The sequence below is a fragment of the Nothoprocta perdicaria genome, unplaced genomic scaffold, assembly GCF_003342845.1.
Source record: "Nothoprocta perdicaria isolate Ctin4 unplaced genomic scaffold, notPer1 scaffold_32, whole genome shotgun sequence".
NCBI lineage: Eukaryota > Metazoa > Chordata > Aves > Tinamiformes > Tinamidae > Nothoprocta > Nothoprocta perdicaria.
The window spans coordinates 2,622,962-2,642,755 of NW_020455555.1; the positions used below are offsets into that span (position 1 = coordinate 2,622,962).

The following is a 19,794-nucleotide window of genomic DNA, read 5'->3' on the forward strand; positions in this document are numbered from 1 at the left end:
ATCTCTATATCCATCTTCAGGAGGAAATCAAACAGTGTGGTGATAACAGTTCCTTGTTTTGCTCAAGCCTGATCATCACATCTTCTGCAAAATACATTTCTAAATTAGTGTGAGGTTTCACTTGAAAGGAGATTTGAGGCTTCTTTGTGAAGGGAATGCAATCAGAGTGAAGCAGGAGGCATTTTAATAGTAGAATTGATTTGGAAAGGTTCTGCAGCGCTCATACGTCTGGAGCGGATGCAGAAAATGCAGATATCAAAAGTAGATCCTATCAAGCATTCGTGTTAAGTTTCTGTTTCAAATCAAGTAGTCCAGTGCAGTGTAGGTAGCTCATTATCCTGGGAGTATTCTAATTCAGGAACATTTTACTAGTGAACCACTGTAATAAAGAGAGGCTGTATTAAATTGTGCATTAGGGATTTTAGTTATTATAAATTACATTCTTTGAAATCTCATTTAGAACCAGGAACTAAAATGATGTTGGAAGGCTCAGAGGATTAATTCTTCCTAAACAATAGACTGTCACTGATCACTCTGTAAAGTAATTATGCCAAATTTAATTATAATACAAGCACATTATATGATAGTCATAGTGTGCCCAAAAGAGACTTTGAAAAGGTGCCTCACAATCATATGGACCAGCTCTGGAAGCATAGTGGCAAATTGCACATGTTGCAGCTGAGTACAACTTAATATCAGGCTTTGTTAATTAAAGGCATTAAAGGCTTGGGGTTGTGTGGGGTTGAGTCTGGTTGGCACACTTTGCTTTGCAATACCATCAGCATAATGGAACAAACTGTTCCCTCCCCATTTTATACAAGATGCAAAAATTCTTACAGCTTCCAGTAACCTTGATATGGTGCATCAATTTCAGTATCTCTGTGCTATTAAAATCATGAGTAACCAAATTGTTTCAAGGATGGTAAAATGACTGTCCATCCTTTGGTCACTTCAGCTGTGACCTGTCACTTCAGACTGCTCATCTTTCAGCATAACCTGCCCTTGCAGTGTTTGCTGCCATTGTAAACCTCAGGCTCCTAATTCGTTCTTTCTATGTTCTCTCAGTAGTTTTTCATCAATTTTCATGTAGCATTTGGAGTAATTATGGAAATATCATTGACTCTTTAACCACCCAGTCAAGCCCTGTTCTGGTTTTGCGTTCAGCGCTGTGGCATCCTGGAGCCTGTTGCGCTCATTGAACAGAGGGAGCTATACAAATTTAGAGTAGCATTAGGATACTTAGCCAGAACCTTTCCTGGGGAAAAAATGGAAGTTGTGTGACATGCATAAATAAAATGAATATCATAATGAAAAAAGAGGCATATTGGGGAAATTGTTCAAAGCCAGAATGACACCCTGTAGCGAGCCTAAATTGAAGTTTATAATTCATTTGTGCTTAGGTTAGGGCAAAAATGTAAGGCGAAAGCTAAAAAGATTTAATGGATGAATTTTAGGAAGAATGAGGCAAGAACAGTGGCAGAGACCTATATGTCTTTATTTTATATTGCAACACAATGTATGTATTATAAAGCAATAAAAATGATTATGACCAGATTCAGAACTATCAAGATTGGTGCAGTTCACAGAGGTTAATAGGTTTGTGCTTAGAGCAGGACTGATTTCAACCTTAAACCTCAATGGAAAAAGTTAGAAATGGAAAAATTGTGAACAGTCTCATCTAATATTTCTTCATCTTTCCTTTTCTTATCTTACCACTTACGTGTTTTTGCATATGCAGTCGCTTTGTTATATAAGAAATATGGTCAAAATAGACCAAGTCCTGATGAAAGCCATTGACATCGGATGCAGTTGTACGAGTGGCTGTACGAATAGCAAACTCCTGTTGAGATACCCAGTACTCTTTCCCCTAACTGCCATGGCACCACTTAAAGCACAGGAGAATTTGTACAACAAAAAACTAGATAGAAGTGTACCATAAAAAGGGCAAGTAGCTAGATTTAAAAAGAAAAAGGCACTCATATGGCTGCCTTGGCCACATAGTTTACAGAAATGCTGGAAATATAGCAAATTCCTCTTAGTTTTAAGCTGAAATGCAGGCAACCAAATACGAACAGTGTGCTTTCCTTTGAGACTAGTAAGAAAAGGAAGCTCATGCTTTGCTGCTTCGCTCATTCCAGCTTTTGCGTATGTAGAGGAAGGTTTTAAGAAAAGTTTCCAAGTAATGTAATAGATAGTTTATCATTTTTTTCTGTTGAATGAAAGTTCCTTTTTCCAAGAAGCATTAGGTAATTCTGCATGTTATTCTGCATATAGTAGGTAAGCATTTATTTTCCATTTTCTAAGTATATCTTCTCAAAACATATTCAATTTCTATTGGCAAATGGCATTTGCTGTCCTCTCTCCCTGTTCTCTTGTGTATGCATTTTGATGCCAAAATGCAATGTGGAAATAAAAAAATAGATTTTTGAAGCAACTCTGTTGATTTCATCCTAAATTATAGGTTTAGTACTGTATCAGAATGCTTTCCAATGCCGAATTTCCATGGGCTAATTTTTTTTCTTCTTCATCTAAAGAAAAACTAAGAGCTGTAGGTGATGCTGAGGGGGAAGCAGGGTGCATGGAGGCGTGGGGCTGCTTCCATGTGAGCAGCTGCGGAATATCACTCTTTTGCTCACGAAACAGGGAGAGGATGGGCATGTGGCGAGGTGCTTATAAAACAGACGAAAAGACAAATTCATTGCCACAAAACTACGCTGAGGAGAAGTTGGAACAGACCGGGAGACCGTAGGAACATGAATGCCAGAGAGGTCCATTGAGGAAATAGCCTTTGTATTGCATTAAAGGCAAGATTTTCCATACTTAAGATTTCGTGAGAGCAAATACTGATCTAACTTATATTTTTCATGCTAGTGGTATAACAGGCGAGATAGCAATCCCCACAGGAACCTGAGGAAGAGGGGGGCAGTGGGAGGAAGGGGTTTCAGGAGGGTAAAGTGGCCAGGGAGGATCTGTGGGCAGAGGGAAGGAGGCGCCCAACTGCCACCAACTGCCATCCAGGGCGCGGCGGCCATTTTGTTCAGCCGAGAGGGGAGCTCCCTCCTGCAAGGCGCTTCCCCAGGGCTTCACGCGCTCTCCTGCTCTCCGTCCCGACGGATACATCACCCCAACCTCAGCCCGGCTCAGGGGAGAAAAAACCAAGCAGTTAGCACGGAAAAGGCCATCCCATGCTTCCCTTTTTTTCTTTCTGAGGAGTAATGAAAGGCCAGCAAGGCGTTGTGCAGCGTGCTGTGTGAGTGCTTAGAACCTGGTACATACTTTGTATACATGATAAGACCTATGGGTATAATGTTTCTATATGCCCTATCAATGGCATAGCGGGAGAATAATTGGCTTTGGGCGTAAGCTCCTTTTCCTTGCTTTTCAAAACTTGCTGTGTGCATGTAACAAAGCCAAAGAGATAAATGTATTTTTGAAAACTGTATCGAAATAGCATGCTCATTAATTAGAGCCATTAAATGTGCATCATTAGAAGAAAATTCATTTTTCTTAATAAAACTTCGTACATTCCTTACATTTCTTGGTCTTTGGTAATGTAATGGATTTATTCAGTAATTGTTATTCAATTATTTGCATTTTAAAGCAACAACACTTCAACTAAGTCTGTGACCTCCCTGTGTCACTATTGTAGATTTGTATTTATTTATATATCCAGACCCCGGAAATTAAACTGCAACTAGGACATCTTTTCCTCTGGAAAACCAGCCTTAGGGTTATTCCAAGGTTGCCACTAAAGTATCCTGAGATAATTAGATAAAAGCAATGGTATGAAATTGCAATGAAATGAGAAATATGTACAAATTTAGTGGGGAAAAAAAATGTGACACAGAATAAATGAGAGTTAAAGTAAGAATTTCATTCTTGAAATATTTTTCAATGTAAAATGTCATTGATGCTGTTGTGCTTTCCAAAAGCACCCAGAGTTTGTGAGAAGAGCCCTTTTAAATGAAGAGCTGACAGCAACGTTGACAGGTGGCATTGAGGAAGGGCCTGACCTCCCATTCTTAGATGACTCAGTACCATCAGCCCAATAGAAATGAGTAGTTGGAGGCCAAACTGCAGGCTGAAGCTAGTGCCATTGGATCGTGGTAGCTTCCTCAAATGAGAACAGAACATATTGGTGTCCAGACCATTCCCTTGCTCTTAAAAATGCAGCTGCACTTAAAAAACGCAGCATAGAAGTTTCTTGAAAGCATAGTGAGAAGTTGAAGACCTGCAGCTCAGAGATTATCCAAGAAATCCTGTAGCATGTTGCCAGAAACAGCAGATGCTTTGCCATAACCAGTTGCAGTGTTTCAATTAATTGCATAAGTGTGGAGCTCACATGTGGAATGATTAGAAAAGATAGCCGTTTCTGACAGTTTTTCAGCTACACTATCTCCTGCTTTTCCTCCTCAGTGAAGCCTTAATACCTCACTACAGGGAAATACTTGGATGTTAAGTTGTAAAGAACAGGATAAGAACCTATACAAAATTAACATGAATTTGTATTTGTTGTTAGAGCCAACTTTTCAATGAATTTCTTGTTTACAAAATTGTCTGAATTAACTATTGCATAGATAACAGGAGTAGTTGTGCTCTCAAAGCTCATAATTTCGCACCGAAAGAAAGCACCTTTGGAAGCTTTGGCAATGAGCTATTCTCTGTGTGAAATGGATCTCTCTCTGTATTACCAACAGGTAGTTCTTAGTGGCAGAGGAAATAGATTGGGTTTTGTCCACAGCTGACTACTCGTGCACATACCTGGCTTCCCTTCCCATGCTTGACAGCAGCGTTCAGAGCTGCTTGGACTTGGCCACTGCCAGCTCTCACCGGGCAGCAGTTTTTTTGCTTTCAAATTTCAAATTTGCTTTCAAAGCCGCAGAGGGAAGATGAGGGGGTTGTTTGTCCTCCACATAGTAAACCTGGTGGCGAGGAGCTTATGCTGTCTTGTTTTTTAGCTGATGCTTATGACACCCAATGAGGACTTTATATGGTCTAACTTTCATGTTTCTGTGTGAGTTTTATTATTATGCTTAGAGGCGCAGTGGTTTATATCAGCTGGCAATTTGCAATGCCCCTGGGAAGTGTCTGATTCTAGAGTGCTTTAGGTGTTCACAAATTGGCTGCTGGAGCCCTCAGAAGGACTGCATGTACGAACTGTGGTCTAGCAGCTCAGCCATCTGATTCTGCAGCAGCGTTGCTACGTTATGGAAAGTTGTTCATAGCTTAAAGTGTGAAGAGTGCAAATGGGCGGGGTGGGGGGTTATCTTTCTGCTTAACAGGAGAAAAGCCTGCCACATCCTGGGAGAACATAGCTCCAATTTATTTTGTGTATACACTGCTTTCCCTGCATTTTGATTTGGTTTTATGGAAATGAAATGCAAAAATTTGGGGACAGAATAATACTTGCCTGCACTCGATGGGGAACTCAGTAGAGCATAATATTCATATTGTTTTCATCACTCCTCTGATTGCTTCACATAATACTGCATCTTTTCCAATACTGTGTTACTGCAGTGTCCCCCACTAATTTCCTATGTTTACTATCATCAGCGTGTTGCTGTCAACGCTTCTTCAAAGAGTAGTATTAATTGAAGCAATTTATTCAACTAGAGTTGGAGCTGGCCTATTTATACTTTAATATAATGAATATTAAGAGGTTACATTTATCTTGTCGTGTGCTGTCAGCCCCTTTTTCTGCTTCACGCAGATTTGCTGCACTGTACATGCCTTGCTCAAGCTTGCCACCGTGGAATATAGGTGTTTATCTGCACTGTACAGCAGATCAGAGGTCAGCAGCAGCTGTCACAACATGGAAAGGGAAACAACCCTGAACCGGTATCATGTGCCCCTTCACTGACACGATGGCACAGCAACATTTCATTTTGTCTATTAAGCTCGTTTGAGCCTGAAGATAATATTAAAAATTGATGTCCATCAGCATAATATGGAATATAGTGCATACCTAGAAAAACTGCAAAGTATATGATACTGATTCATCCCAGCAGGCATGTGAAGGACACAGTAAGACTCAGTAAAAGCTGTAAGAGCTGCAGAAAGCTGTTACTTTAATTCTCTGTGAAATTCCTTAGTCACAGTACTCCTCATAGCTACAAAATACACAAAGGCATGTATTTGGCTTCTCTAAGGTTAGTAAAGGTGACTATGTTTCTAGCTTTATGGCAGAAAGCTCTATTATATGCAAAATAGTTGGCTTTGGAGAACATGACCATTATATTTAATTTAACTGTGCTTTGGCTGTTAAACAGCATAAAGAAAATCACTTCTCCCTTCAGAATGTTTGATATTCTCTGCAGTGAAGAACCATAAATATAGTGGGGCAGGATACTGCTGCGTAATGCTAGGTGAGGTCAAAGTCATTGATTGCACTGGAAAAAAAAAGTGAGTTTGTAGAGTGAGAGCTGAATAAATTCTTCTGCTTGGGCTTCTAGAGAACAAAGAGTTTTAAAACCAAAATACTCGAGTGTGTGTTTGAGGTCATCTTTAGTCCTCCTAAACTACCCTTGGATTTCTGGGTTAGGTGTTAGAGTTCTTCCCTCTCAGTTTCAGTGTGTATTAAGTATGAATTACTGTCAATGTCATGGTGAGGCAGACTCTACTGTCTGGACTCTTACCTATTTTCTGGATGATAGTAGTTTAATACTGTAATTGATCTTATATCTCAGAAAATATGCTTCTGATACTGATCTGCATTTTCTTTGGATTTAAATTTTACCAGTTTTTATTGTGTCCCTCCGACTTGAGAAGGCTCATATTTTCTTAAATCTTAAATAAGAATTCAACAGGATTATCCCTGAACTGGGGATTCACTTAATGGTACTCCTAATTGTGAATGAATTTGCCGACATGGTTTGAAGGGCATTATGCTGCTGCTGCAAGGCCAGTCTTCATGTGACATCTTAATCCTAGGCATTTGCCTTTTATCTCGCACTGCTGCTTGGAGGAGCGATGGTTTTATATCTGTTTCTGAACTGAGTGTCAATTCAGGTCAATTGTTCATTCCCACTCAAATCCCTCCTTCAGTGTTTTTGAACTTTATTTTCTGTTCTAAATTTATGCTCGATTAAATTGATAGACGAGTAACTCTCAGACTTTACTGGTGTTACATGGGTTTGCTAAGCTGCAGCACTTCTGTAAGTGGTTGTTGGCTGGGACCTTAAGTTGCTCCTGTGCACTTCCTGCACGGCTGCTCCCTGGCGATGCCGTAGCCTGGCTTTGCTTCAGCTCCCCTGAGTGGATTTTCCTGCTGTGGAGGAGAGTACTTCAGTTTTTTAGTTTCAGGATTTAAGCCATTCCTCATGAAGACTATGCCCCAATCTCTGACTGTTGTGAAAGGTAGGATGGCCAAGCTAGCCTTAGAGATGGTTACGAATGGATTCACCGGGGATATATCTAACCAGCAAGGTGTCAGTGAATACTCTGCACTGTGGGACTTGAACCAAATCACTGCACATCTGCAGAGAGTCTTAGCCACCTCTGACTGGGATCTGCGAAACCCAGAGTTATGCAAAACACAGGCTTGGCCCTGATGGTCTCTGTAGATTATTAGCAGTCTGCAGCAATAGCTCTGTTCTTTTATGTCTAGCTTTGTGTCTAATTTTCCTATCTCTTAATCATTCTCAGCTTGTTACTTAGTTGCCTCGTTTACTCTTCTTGTCTAAACTGGCTCCTCCAGCCCAGAAGCAGTTGGTCGCTTCTCCCTTGCTTTTCTTCCAGCATGCCTTAAATTTGCTCAGACTGATGCTAAACAGTGTTCAGACTGTCTGCCCTTCACAGCCAGGTTGTGACTGCTCTCTGTGGCCCAGTACGTGAGAGTGCTCTGGGAAGTCCGTGATCACCCTGAGACTTTTGCAGCTCTGCTGTCCTCCCTGTTCCTTACCCATTCGCAGCCTGCTTTCACCGTACACCATTTTTTAACATTAATTTCCTTGTTCCATTCTTCTGTTGAAGTATCTCTTTCTCATATTTTTCTTCTGTGGAACTGTTTGCTTCTATTTATACAAGAGGGATATTGTTATTTTATGTCTGTTTTTATCATTTTTATTATTTTTCTCACTGTTCTAGTCTGACTTACATTTGTAGTGCTTCACAGTTTTGAGATATCTTTACATTTCTGATATTTTGATTTTAGTATTTTTTGTCATCTTCCTGTTCTAAATTTTTAATAAACCTATTAAGTAAGATTTTAATCCTGGTTGGCCCCAAGATACCTTAAGATCTCCCTCTTCATCTTCATATATCACTGTTCATTGTTATCATGTGATACTGTCCTTTTCCAGGAAATTAATTCAAAATGTCCTAGAGGGGCTTTATAAGGCCCTGTATGAAACACTGAAGAAATTTGGATAAAAGTATATTATCATCTTCACTTCTATTTTATATTAATAATTTTGCAATGCTGTTGAAAATGCAGTCAAGTTTGTCCAGAATGACTGGTTCCTTGAAATGTCATGCTGCTTAATGGTCATCCTCCTGTTATCCTCTAGAGATATTATTATTTGTATGGCACCACAAACATTGGCTAACATTGCCTTTAAAAGGCTTGCAGTCTCAGAAGATGGAGGATTCTGTTAGCTGAAGTACTGGAAACGAAAAAGAGCAGCTTTCCATGATCTCCCTTCCTGCTCTGAAGTTTTATAAAGCAGCTGTAGTCCTTGAATGGCCCTGAAATGACAGACTGAGGGTTCTGAGTGGTAAGTGGGAGGTGATGAAGTTTTTGTCCAAAAGAATTGAGTTTCTGTCCGCCTTAGGACTTGGACAATCTTTTGCATTATAGTTTTGATACTTTTTCACATTCCCAGCAGCTCTAAAGCTATATTTTGCTATGTATTCTCAGGTTACCAAGGTACTTTGAAGCAATCCAGTGCCTTTGCACATCTGTGATGTAATATATTGCTAACTGATATTGGCTTAAATGAAACTAGAATTAAACCAAAAAGGTTGGGTTAGTTTTTAGGTGTCCAAAGATAAAGATATGTGTCTGGTAGTGCTCTGGATGTGACCAAGTGACTTAAGTAGCTGTTCAAGAGGCCTAACCTGCTTAGAAGATTTCAAGTGCCCTTTATGTATATCAACATTTCAGAATATTTAAAGACTTCACATATTTTCTAAGTCACAATCCAATGTCTAAGAATTACTTCTGCTTTTCTGAATTTGGGCACTCAGGGTATACTCACATGTTACCTGTAATTGATACTTTTCTACCCAGAGATCACAAAAGCTGACCCAAGAATTGACCTCTTGCTCTCTTCTCAGTTAGTTCCATTAACGCACAGCAATAGCAGGTGCTACTGTGGGCTCAGTTGAATTGCCTGGATGTGTGCATCCCATGATAGAAAATACCCTCTGCCATTGGAGTGTCCTGCCCTGCAGCTCCTGGTCCAGGGTGCGAGTTGGCTGCAGAGCCTTGGCTAAATCTGCCGGTCCTGTTTTCCAACCCCTATGGCACCTCAGGTGGCACACGGGGCTGTGTTAGACAACGGAGGGGAACCCTCTGTTTCAGCACTGCTTCCAGGTGGCGAACCAAAGCTTATTGCCCTCATAATTAGACTGTGTTTCATAGATCATATATGCGTGTTATCCACCTCCCTTTTCCTTGTTACAGAGCTTGCCACAGACTGATTGCGCTTGTCCAAATGTATTGACGTTCCCATTACAAGCATTCCAGTCTCACGGTGCAGGTTTGGAGGCAGGCGGCATCTTTAATGCAAATGATTGCAGAGTGTCAGAATAGAAAACACATCAAGAGAAAGATCACTTGCAAGTCTTTCACTGCAGGCAAGGTAGGGTTATGCTGCAGCACTGACTACTAACTGAGATCAGTTCAACTGGTTGTCCTGTCCACTATCTTCTCTAGTAATAGCTATAAGATAATGTTCCAGAGAGAGATCTTAGAATGGTGCTGCTGATCATGCAGCTGATGTAGAAAAAAACCTAATCCATGTTTGTATTTACTTAGAAGTATAAAATCCAATACCATTTTATCTTCCTAATCCTGTTTTATGTAATTACGCAAATTCATTTTTTAAATTTTGCTTAATTATGATCGATATGTAGTCAATTTAAAAAAATTATGCTTTCAAAGCAATTCCAGTCATAACTCAAGGAAAGGCTGTTTCAGTGACTCCTGATAGTTCGTTAGAAAAGGACATACAATTCCGTGGGTTGGTAAATCCTACCAATGCCTTGCTGTGAGTGGAACTGAGATAGCAAATTCTCTAGGCTGTTGATTTACTGATCTACTAGGTCATTGATTTTTAAAAAAATTTCCGGTATTAAAGTTAATAATTGTTCTACTTAAAACAGAGTTCCTTTTACTCCCTTCTAAGAATTGTGACATAGGAATGTCCAGTTTTCTCCATTTTATTTAACTTAGCTGCTGTTTTATTTCATATTTGTCTCCACTAACCCTTAATTTTCTTGAGCCGGGGCTTTTAACTAGCATATTTCTTTAAGATCCTCTTTTACAGCATTAAACTTTCCAGTAAGTACTTATATGCTGCAAGGGAGTCAGCAAGCCCGACATGTAGCATATGCATACCTGGTACAAGGATATAATTGCTGTATGTTACAGTGACTTAAAGTTTGAAACACAAGCTGTCATTGAAATTAAATCCATTTCCGTTCATATTTGGATCTAAAAGCATTGCCAGCTTGATTATGAATGGCATAGATGGATTTATTCGACTCAGTACACAGGACAGCTTTCATGTTCACAGGGAATGTCCTTTGGGTTGATAGGTCCCTATCTCATGCAATGAGAACCGCCTGCTTCACTCTTTCGGGCTTTCCCTCACCCTGTCAGAAGTTCTACAGGATTCATGGCAGGGAGTACCAAATTTAATTTGCTTGGGCAGCGTAATCCTGGCTCCAAATAGTCACCAAACCAAAATAAAACTCAACTTTTGGTAAGGTAGAAGTATGACTTGATTGATGTCATGCATAAAATGGAGTTATATAGCAATGGCATACATTATTTTGACAGTTACTACTCCATTATAACTGTAAATATTGTACATATAGCCATTTGTTGTGGTGGTATACATATTAAATATTCACTTTTCATGGTAATGTCAGCCTTCAGCTATAATTACAGTATGTTTGGGATCATTTTAATTCTCATTTGTTTAGGTATGAGACAGACCGTCATGAGCGCGGTGTTGCCAGCATTCACACATGAGACAGAAGGACTGAATACAGGTTCCTGGTGGAGAGAATGAGTAATTACTGTGCAATGTGAACACACATGCTTTGTACACAGGCAGGTGTATAACATACATGAGTTCCTGTTGACTTCCCAATGAGATCTCCCCTGAGGAACTGAATACTGAAGTGTAGGGCGCTTGAGAGACACATCAATAACAAAGTCATGAAACCCTTCTGCATTACTTGGCTTCAGCCTTGCTGGTGGGAGCGCAGAGACCCCAAAGTTGCCCTGAGCTCAGGGTTTCTTTAGAAACTCTCTTGGGTTTCAGCTTTTTTTTTTTTCAGGGGGAAATCCTTGCAGGTGACATAAGGCATCCCAGATGGATAAGGAATCCCCAGATTGAATAGCCATGCGATGGTTTCCCTGTGTGTTGTTTGTTTGGAGCTAAATATTGTTTATAAAGATTTCAGACAGTGTTAAAATTGTCATTCGCAGTTTCCAAGGTTTTTCTTACTGTTCTCGGTGAACAGTGCAGTAAATACTGATAAAGATCAGGAACGTATTGGGAGTCACAATTTTCCAAGAAATTTGCTTTTTGTCTGTTTTCTGTAGTTTGACTGTAGAGAATGAGGGAGCGTCTGTTTTATGGCTGGAACTAGTGTTGCCAGTAATATGGCTACTTTAGAGAGCGGAGCTAGGTGGTTTTAGGTTGGGAAGCTTTATTAAAGTAGCTTTTTTGAAGTCTGGACTCATATAACCCCATAACCTGAGTATATAAAATAAAATAAAAAAGACTTCCATAAAAATATATTTTCCAGAGAGCATGATTTATCAAAAATATCCTATAAGTGCTGATCCTGCAATAGTTGTTGGCCACAAGCAAATTCAAACGTCCTGTATCTCACATCAGCTGATGATTGTTGCATAACCTTTGGCTTCAGCGCTCTGGTAGAAACCTAGAGCCTATTTCTGCAAAGAATGAGACTCTAACAGTGTTATCAAGTAGCAGCAGCACTCGTTTTGTTTAACAGTGCTGGAAATTAGTTTCTCACGTACTGATCTTGACAGGTCAACTGTCACGAATTGGTGTACGTATCTGGAAATGCATCAGTCCTATAAACCAAGCCTGGTCTGCAAGAAGTGGAGGTCAGAATTGGCACACTTTCGAACAAATGAGCTATCCCAAATCACAGAGATTCAAAGGAACAGATCCTTCTGGAAAAGCTTTTCCACATGTTCCATTTGTCAACTTTATTTGCATCATCTGCATGTTTAGAGACCACATTTTAGAAAATAAGTCTCCATGCAGAATGCTGCGGGGTTCAGTGCTACAGGGAAATAAACTCCCTCCTCCTCCTTACACTTAACCCTCCTGTGTATAAAAGAAAGCTCAGATTTTCTCCTTTTGAACAAAATTTTCAGCTCCTCTGAAGGATTCACATTGTTAATATGAAAAACAAAATGAAAGTTATTCAAAAGTTTAATGTCAAATAGAGTTATTCAAGAGAAAAAGAATGGAAGAAGAAAGTGAAATGTCAGTCCAGAGGTGACAGAGTAGTAAACGGATGTGTTTAATTTCCTGTTGTTAAATAAATTTAATCATCTCCTGTAGCTGGTGGAAGCCCTTCTGACCAAAACTGTGCATGTAATTTTATCATACACTTGCATCTTGATACAGCTGCTCATATATCTTTATCATACACATGCATCACACACATGCGTTTTCAAGTGTGAGAGCTCAAAGAAGCTTAGTGTAACTAACATCCTTCACCACTTCCAGACACAGCATATTCCAAAGACATCTGTTCAGTCTTTGACATATGTTGAACCGTATTGATTTACGTCACTTGTAGAATTGGTCAATTTTGTCAGCAACAGCAAACCATAAGAAAAAAATGGGCCATACTCAGACAAAGCATCTGATTTTGGAATTTAAAAATCACCAGACTGTGTATATCTACCTGACATTGCTGCAAAAACCTTTATGTACAAAAGGTCACTTGCCATTGCAAACTGACCTCTCAGGATGAGTTTCATTAGAAAGCATAACGCAACTCTGTCGTTATCCTCTTCTGCCCTCCAGGTCAGCTGGGTAAAACCAGGTGTAGCTTAATTCTACCCTTATCTCCTGCTCAGAGTTTGAAGAATTGCAATGGCTATAGAATATTTTTTAACAGTTTTACCTCTGTGATAGTTGTTGTGTTTGAATATTCACTCATTTTTGCTGTTCTAGTTCCCTGTTTATTGGTTTAGTGAAACAAAACAAAAATAAAACCATGCGGATCTCTCCCATCACATTTTATTTGTTGTTTTGACTTTTGAGGCTTTAGGATAAAACTGAAGTCATAGAAGTAAATCATGTAGGACATATAGCCATAGGCATTTTCAGTGAAATAAGTTCTCCCAAGAAGGTTTTGACTTGTTACATGGAAATTAGCTTCTGGCAGGAAGAAGCCACATTTCACAGATCTTGGACTCTGTTGAATTTCTCAGGGGCATGCCTTCAGCTAACATCACTGCTTCCACAGATGTAAATGTAGTATTGGTGTTTAAGAGAAGAGCTGAAAAGAAAAAGAAAGAAGGAAAAAAAATGAAGAAACATTTTTTCTCAATACTATTTATGACTCTTCAGGAAAAATGACACCATGGATTATGTTTGAAGGCAAAAGCAGTGTCCTACTGCTGCACTGATGACTGTACAGAATAATGAAGAATAACCCAGAGGTCACTTAAAATTGACTGTTTTTGTTAAGCTTCTTTTCAAAAAATGTAGTGAAATTGATTTTCTAGTGATATATTTAATTGAAAAACAAAATATTTAGATATAATGTTTCATGGAGGTATTATGAAGTATATCAGGCTGCAGCTAGCAAGGTGCATCTAGCATTGGCAGAAGTTATGAGATATTTGATCATTGGGAGTCTTGGAGCTTGAGGAAGGTAGAAGTAGGCCAAAAAGAGAGAGAATAGGACTTAAGATAGCATCTGTGAAAATCCAAGATAGAAGAGGAGGCAGTTTGATACTGTAGAATCTGTGTCAAGGATTTGTAGCTTTTGGGAGTGAGAACGTTGTGCAGCTGCAGAAGAGGTTGGTCTTTGATAAGCAGTAGGGAAGGATTTGAAAAGCAGAAGGGGATCAGAGAGAATGGGATAGTGAGACCATAGACAATGCTGAGGACTGTCAGGCAGTATAAACTTACTAGTGAGCAAAGTCATATTCAAGTGAAATAATATGACAAATACCACAGATAATAGAGCAGTTATGTGACAGGCATTGATGAAAATTCATTTGGGCAAAAATACTTGTTTATGTCTGTCCCATAAATCTTGCTGATAATGATTTTGTGTCTAAAAAAAAAAAAAAAGAAAAGAAATGAAAGAAACGCTTCTCATTCTCTCCATATAAATATTGGATTCAGTTAAGCTGCTGTTAAATGTTTATGTAAATGTTAAAGGTTTTCTACCTAACAGTCCTTCAGACGCACTGTGCTTTCTGTTCTAGTTGGCAACGTGGGACTCAGAAAAGGGACTGAACGGCAGCCTGCAAGAACGACGTCTGGGCAGCGACTTGCAAGGACTCACCCTGAAAGTGGTGACTGTCTTGGTATGATCCTATTTGAGTTCAGGAATCAAAATGCTCAAAGTAAATAGGGTATACTGAATATTTTGGGTGCTTCCTTCACTATTTTCCCTATCATTCTCAATTCTGCATTTTTTAGTGATTAGCTACATAAATAAGGAAGATAGATGATGGCCTTTCAGTAGTTTATGCGAATCTGCAGACCCTCAGAGATACAGAGCCTGTATGTATTTGCCTAGGTTTTTTGTCTGTATCAAAATTCATACTGGGCCTCGAAGCAGCACAAGGCAGGAGTGGGACACATTTCAGATACAGCACCCTCAGTTATGCAGTTTCTAGTGCTTCATGGATTTTAAGATCAGATGGGCCAATTACGATAATCTAATCTTGGCTATTGTACACTGCAGGCTGTAAAATTTAATTATTTCCTCCATCAAGCTCATAACTTCCAGTTAAGATAAACTGTGTCTTTTAGAAAGATACAGTCTTTCCAAAAATCATTAGACTGTTGGGGCTACTGTTTGTTACTGTCCTGGGTGGTAACAGAGCTCCTATCAGGTAAATGCTAAATTGGTAAATTGGGAAAAAACAAGATTTGATTGCATTTCTGCCTGAGCTTTGGTATGGCTCGCAGATTACAGACTATAGTGTCTTTTTTTTAATTTCTCCCCTCTCTGTTTTATTAGTTTAGCTAGAAGGTACTGCAAATGCTCCTAGAGGTATTGCTCTGCTCCGCTCACCCCCACGTTTTCTCCTCTCAGCCTGGTAACAAGTGAGGTGTTATGCCTTATTGATAGGTGAGGTGAGCAGAGCCATTCTGTGGGAATGGCAGTACCACTTTGCTGATGTGGCCAGTCACAGCAGCTGAGAAAGCAGCTTTTCTGGCAGGATAATAGGATTGCCATGTCTGACAGAAGATGTACCCCCAAAATGTTCTTGGCTCCCAAAATTTCCTTTCAGAAGACACACCAAGAAACAGTGCCCCCCGAGAACTGCTCCTTCAGTTTTCAAAACTGCAGATAATCACATAATGCAGCATTTTTAGCTCTTTCAGTAGGTACCCTGGGTAAAAGATTAATCGTTGTCTGTAAAAGATAACTTGCTATATCTCGTGTGCTCTGAGATGCAGAATATTAGTATTCCTTTCTAGGACTTACTTGCTTATCTGTGTTCTAGACCATTCGTTAGGGCACTAAGGTATGTGTCCATGCCCCCTTTTTTGTCCATCAGAAGAGGCATTGCTGAGAGGGCAGTTGAGCTCACAGGCAGTGGGAAGCTGCCTTGGAGAGATGAATTGTAACCTGGAGGGTTTGTCTTTTCTCATGAACTGCGGAGCTGCCCTTCAGCTGCTGAAGCACAAGGTTTCTGGTGCTGCTTGCTAAGCCTTGTGTTATCCTGCCCAGATTACAGCTCTTGCTTCAGGTGGTTGCAAGTGTCTCAGGAGTCTGCCCTCAACTATCCAGAGTTAACTCAGGAAACATGACTTTTTAGTAAGCAAACACAATGACAAACTTGTTTCACATATCAGCTTTGTTGTTATTTTGTTCTCAGGAAGAGCCTTTTGTGATGGTGGCAGAAAATATACTTGGGCAACCAAAACGATATAAAGGATTTTCCATTGACGTCCTGGATGCACTCGCCAAAAATCTGGGCTTTAAGTATGAGATATATCAAGCTCCTGATGGTAAATATGGACAGCAGCTCCATAACAGCTCCTGGAATGGAATGATTGGGGAACTCATTAACAAGGTACACAGGGGAGAAGCTGCTTAAAAAAAAAAAAACCAAAAGGCATCTTCAGAGTAGGGTATCAAAGTTTTTTAAGGGGTCTGTTGAAATTCTTCTCTTCTTACATTTGAAATTCTAAGATATTGGATTGGGATCAAATCTGCAGTTCAAAACACTTCTGCACAGCATGTGCTTTGAGTGTAGTCTGTGCACTGTGTCTGTAGAACTGTTCACTTTAAGACCTTCTATATAGGATAAGAACTGCAGTCTGTTGTTCCGTCTATTTAATCCCAGTTGATATCACTATAAATTATGGTTGAAAGTCTGTGTGTCTGTGTATAACTGTCAGTATAAAAGAGGAGGGCACATGTGTGTGTTTGGTGAATGAGTGCAAAATGTAGAGAAAGAAATTCAAATTTTCCTTGCTGTTGTAGTTTTTCATCATTATGTCTTTACTACTTTGTAAGTATGACTTTCTTTGGGCCACCTTCTTTGTGGCAATGTGTTTGATAATGATCAACTATTTGACTCCAAAACAGGAAATCTGTCCCTAGTAAAAAATGTTTTGAAGGACCAGAATTTAAATTGATTTCAAGTTATTTATTCATTTAAAACAAAAAGGTCTTTTTTTTTTTTTTTTTAACTTAATTACAGGCTTGCAAAACAGGAGTAAGTTAATTGAACACCTTTGAAATAAATGGGAGAGTCCATAGCTTACAGTCTCCAGGAGAATGAGATTAGAATGTATTTTGTTCATTTTCTCAGTATCTGACATGGGACAAATGTTAATCAAAGAAGAAGAATCAAAAGAATTAATACTTCATGTCATTGCCCTTTGCAGAAAAGGTCACACTTCTGCAATGGAGTTATTGCTGAAAGTAAAACCTTTCTTATTACCTAGTAAGTAGGTATATCAGGATCTGGTAAGTAGATGCCTAGGAAGAAACAAAAGATATCAAAGCAATACTCTACTTACTTTCGCTTGATACAAGCTTTTTGAATTTTATTGATTTGAAAATCTAGTAAGAAATGCTCTGAAATTTATTTGGAAATTGCTTTCTTTGAAGTAACCAACTATTTAGAAAAGTATTTTTGATACTGGTCTTTCTACTGACTCCAAAGGATTTCAAAGCAGACCTCATTCACCTAACTTTCCCAACAAAATGTAGAGATATGAAACAGAAGTACAATTTAAGATAATTGGTTTCATTAAGATAAAAAATTATTAAAGAACTAATTGCAGCTCTCCAGAAGATTTGGGAAATTTATTTTGTAAACATGATTTTATCTTTCATTAAGTTTGCATAATCTTAAAGAACCTACCAAATGTAAAACCTACTCCCTTCAAATGTGGAGGTCAAAGTAATTTCCAGAGCTAAGTTGCCTTTGCAACTTTGGTGCATTATTCCAGTTATTATTTTTAGCATGCACATTATTCTTTATAAAAACAAATAGAATATCTCCCTATATGAAATTCTTTCATTGGAAGTTGACAACTTCCCAGGGAGTGTTACAAACACCAGCTATGCACAAATTGCTACTGAACACAGAAGCTGAAGAAAATTTGCATGGAAAAGGAATATGGATTTTTTTTTTGAGTAATTTTAGTAATTTGGGGTTAATAATAGAGGGGAAAAAAAAAAGCATTGATAAAACTATAATAAATAGAGATGGTGTTTTTTTCTTATTTCTTGCAACATACCAAGTACCGATGGCTTGGAGTTTTAGGCACTCTTTGGAAAGTGAGTGAGGCAAGAGGATCAGATAAGCTATAGCCAGGCCAGTCAAGAGTCAGTGTGGCTCTTTCCGTTCTAAAGTATTCCCACAAGTGACATTCCACTCTTCTGCTTAAAACTAGTTCAGTAAATAATGTCTGAACGATAAAAACATTTCTGATTTTATTTTAGTTTATCTAAGCAGGAGGAAGTGCATGAAACCACTTGCCTAAAACAAAACGAAGTTGTGTCCCTAAGGCTCTCACTGCAGAGTTCATGGAACGAAGGAATCTGACCTCTTACGTTTCTCTCGTAGAGAGCTGACCTAGCAATCTCAGCCATCACAATCACACCCGAACGCGAGAGTGTTGTGGACTTCAGCAAGCGTTACATGGATTATTCAGTGGGGATCTTAATCAAAAAGCCTGAAGAGAAAATCAACATCTTCTCTCTGTTTGCTCCGTTTGACTTTGCGGTGTGGGCTTGCATTGCGGCAGCCATCCCTATAGTTGGTGTCTTGATATTTGTCTTAAACCGGATCCAGGCCATCAGGGCTCAGAACACTTCCCAGCCAAGTCCTTCAGCTTCCTCCACTCTCCACAGCGCCATTTGGGTGGTGTACGGCGCCTTTGTACAGCAAGGTACCTACTCTGTTATAAATTGCACGTTGAGAAGTTTTCTGTCTTGGACAAAGCTGTTTAGGGGGTGATATGTTTGGCGTGGCCAGAATGGTCTCAAGATGAAAGAGAAACTAGGCTTGTACAGGAAGGTGATATGTTTAATTAACCTAGCTGATGCACTAGGTGGTACTACTACTACTACTACTAGGTGGTAGCACTCCTTCACACACGTGTTTCTACACTGTAAAGAAGATCACTGGATTGTTAAACTACAGAGCTGTTTGGGACAGCATCTTTTTTTCAGAAACTAGCACCTTTTCCAATAATATAGGTATTTTTTTTTTAAGGCTCACATTTTTGAAGTAATATTTCTTAGAAGCAAAAAGCAAAATGATTTATGGCCTTGTAGCTGACCTTACACTCAGATATCTGTAGACATAAGACTAAACATATTGAATTTCATGTGTGTCAAAACCATTGACAAAGTTACTTTTGTGTATAATTTTTCACAAAATCATTTTCACCCCATATCTGTAGTACTAATAATATTCTGTAAAGGCAGTTTAGTTGATTGCCAGCATAAGGAGCATTTGTTAACTTTTTTCTACTTTTTCTATTTATTGCATATTGTGATTGTAAGCTTCCAAAGCTTCATCTGGAAACACCAAATTGCAATACTGCTAAAAACTTTGCCCTTCATCTCACTGAGATGGCATCTGTAGTGGATTTAAGTAAAAGAAAGGTAAAATAAAATTACTGTAAACATGCACTACTGTAACGAATACCAGCTATAAAGTTTGGTCCCTAAGAAAGTCCATACATAACTGTGTTTGAAGCTTGCTCAGAAGAGAAATCTTGTTGTTTGAAATGTAGGAAAGCATAAGAAACAATGGCACTAATGCTAAGGTATTTATAGATGTAAGTGTGGTACAGATAACACATGAACTATTGAACAGTTTTGTGTCTTTGCAAATTTCAAAATAAC

At 39.0% G+C, this 19,794-nt stretch overlaps 1 protein-coding gene across 2 annotated transcripts in view; it reads left to right on the plus strand.

The window, feature by feature from the left end:
- GRID1 (glutamate ionotropic receptor delta type subunit 1) overlaps positions 1-19,794 on the plus strand; it is a 411,120-nt gene that overhangs the window by 341,389 nt on the left and 49,937 nt on the right. For both annotated transcript variants that reach the window (XM_026043010.1, XM_026043009.1), the window contains exons 9-11: positions 14,669-14,770; positions 16,298-16,495; positions 18,506-18,830. In XM_026043010.1, the coding sequence (XP_025898795.1) occupies positions 14,669-14,770; positions 16,298-16,495; positions 18,506-18,830 (625 nt within the window). The remainder of the gene's footprint in view (positions 1-14,668; positions 14,771-16,297; positions 16,496-18,505; positions 18,831-19,794) is intronic.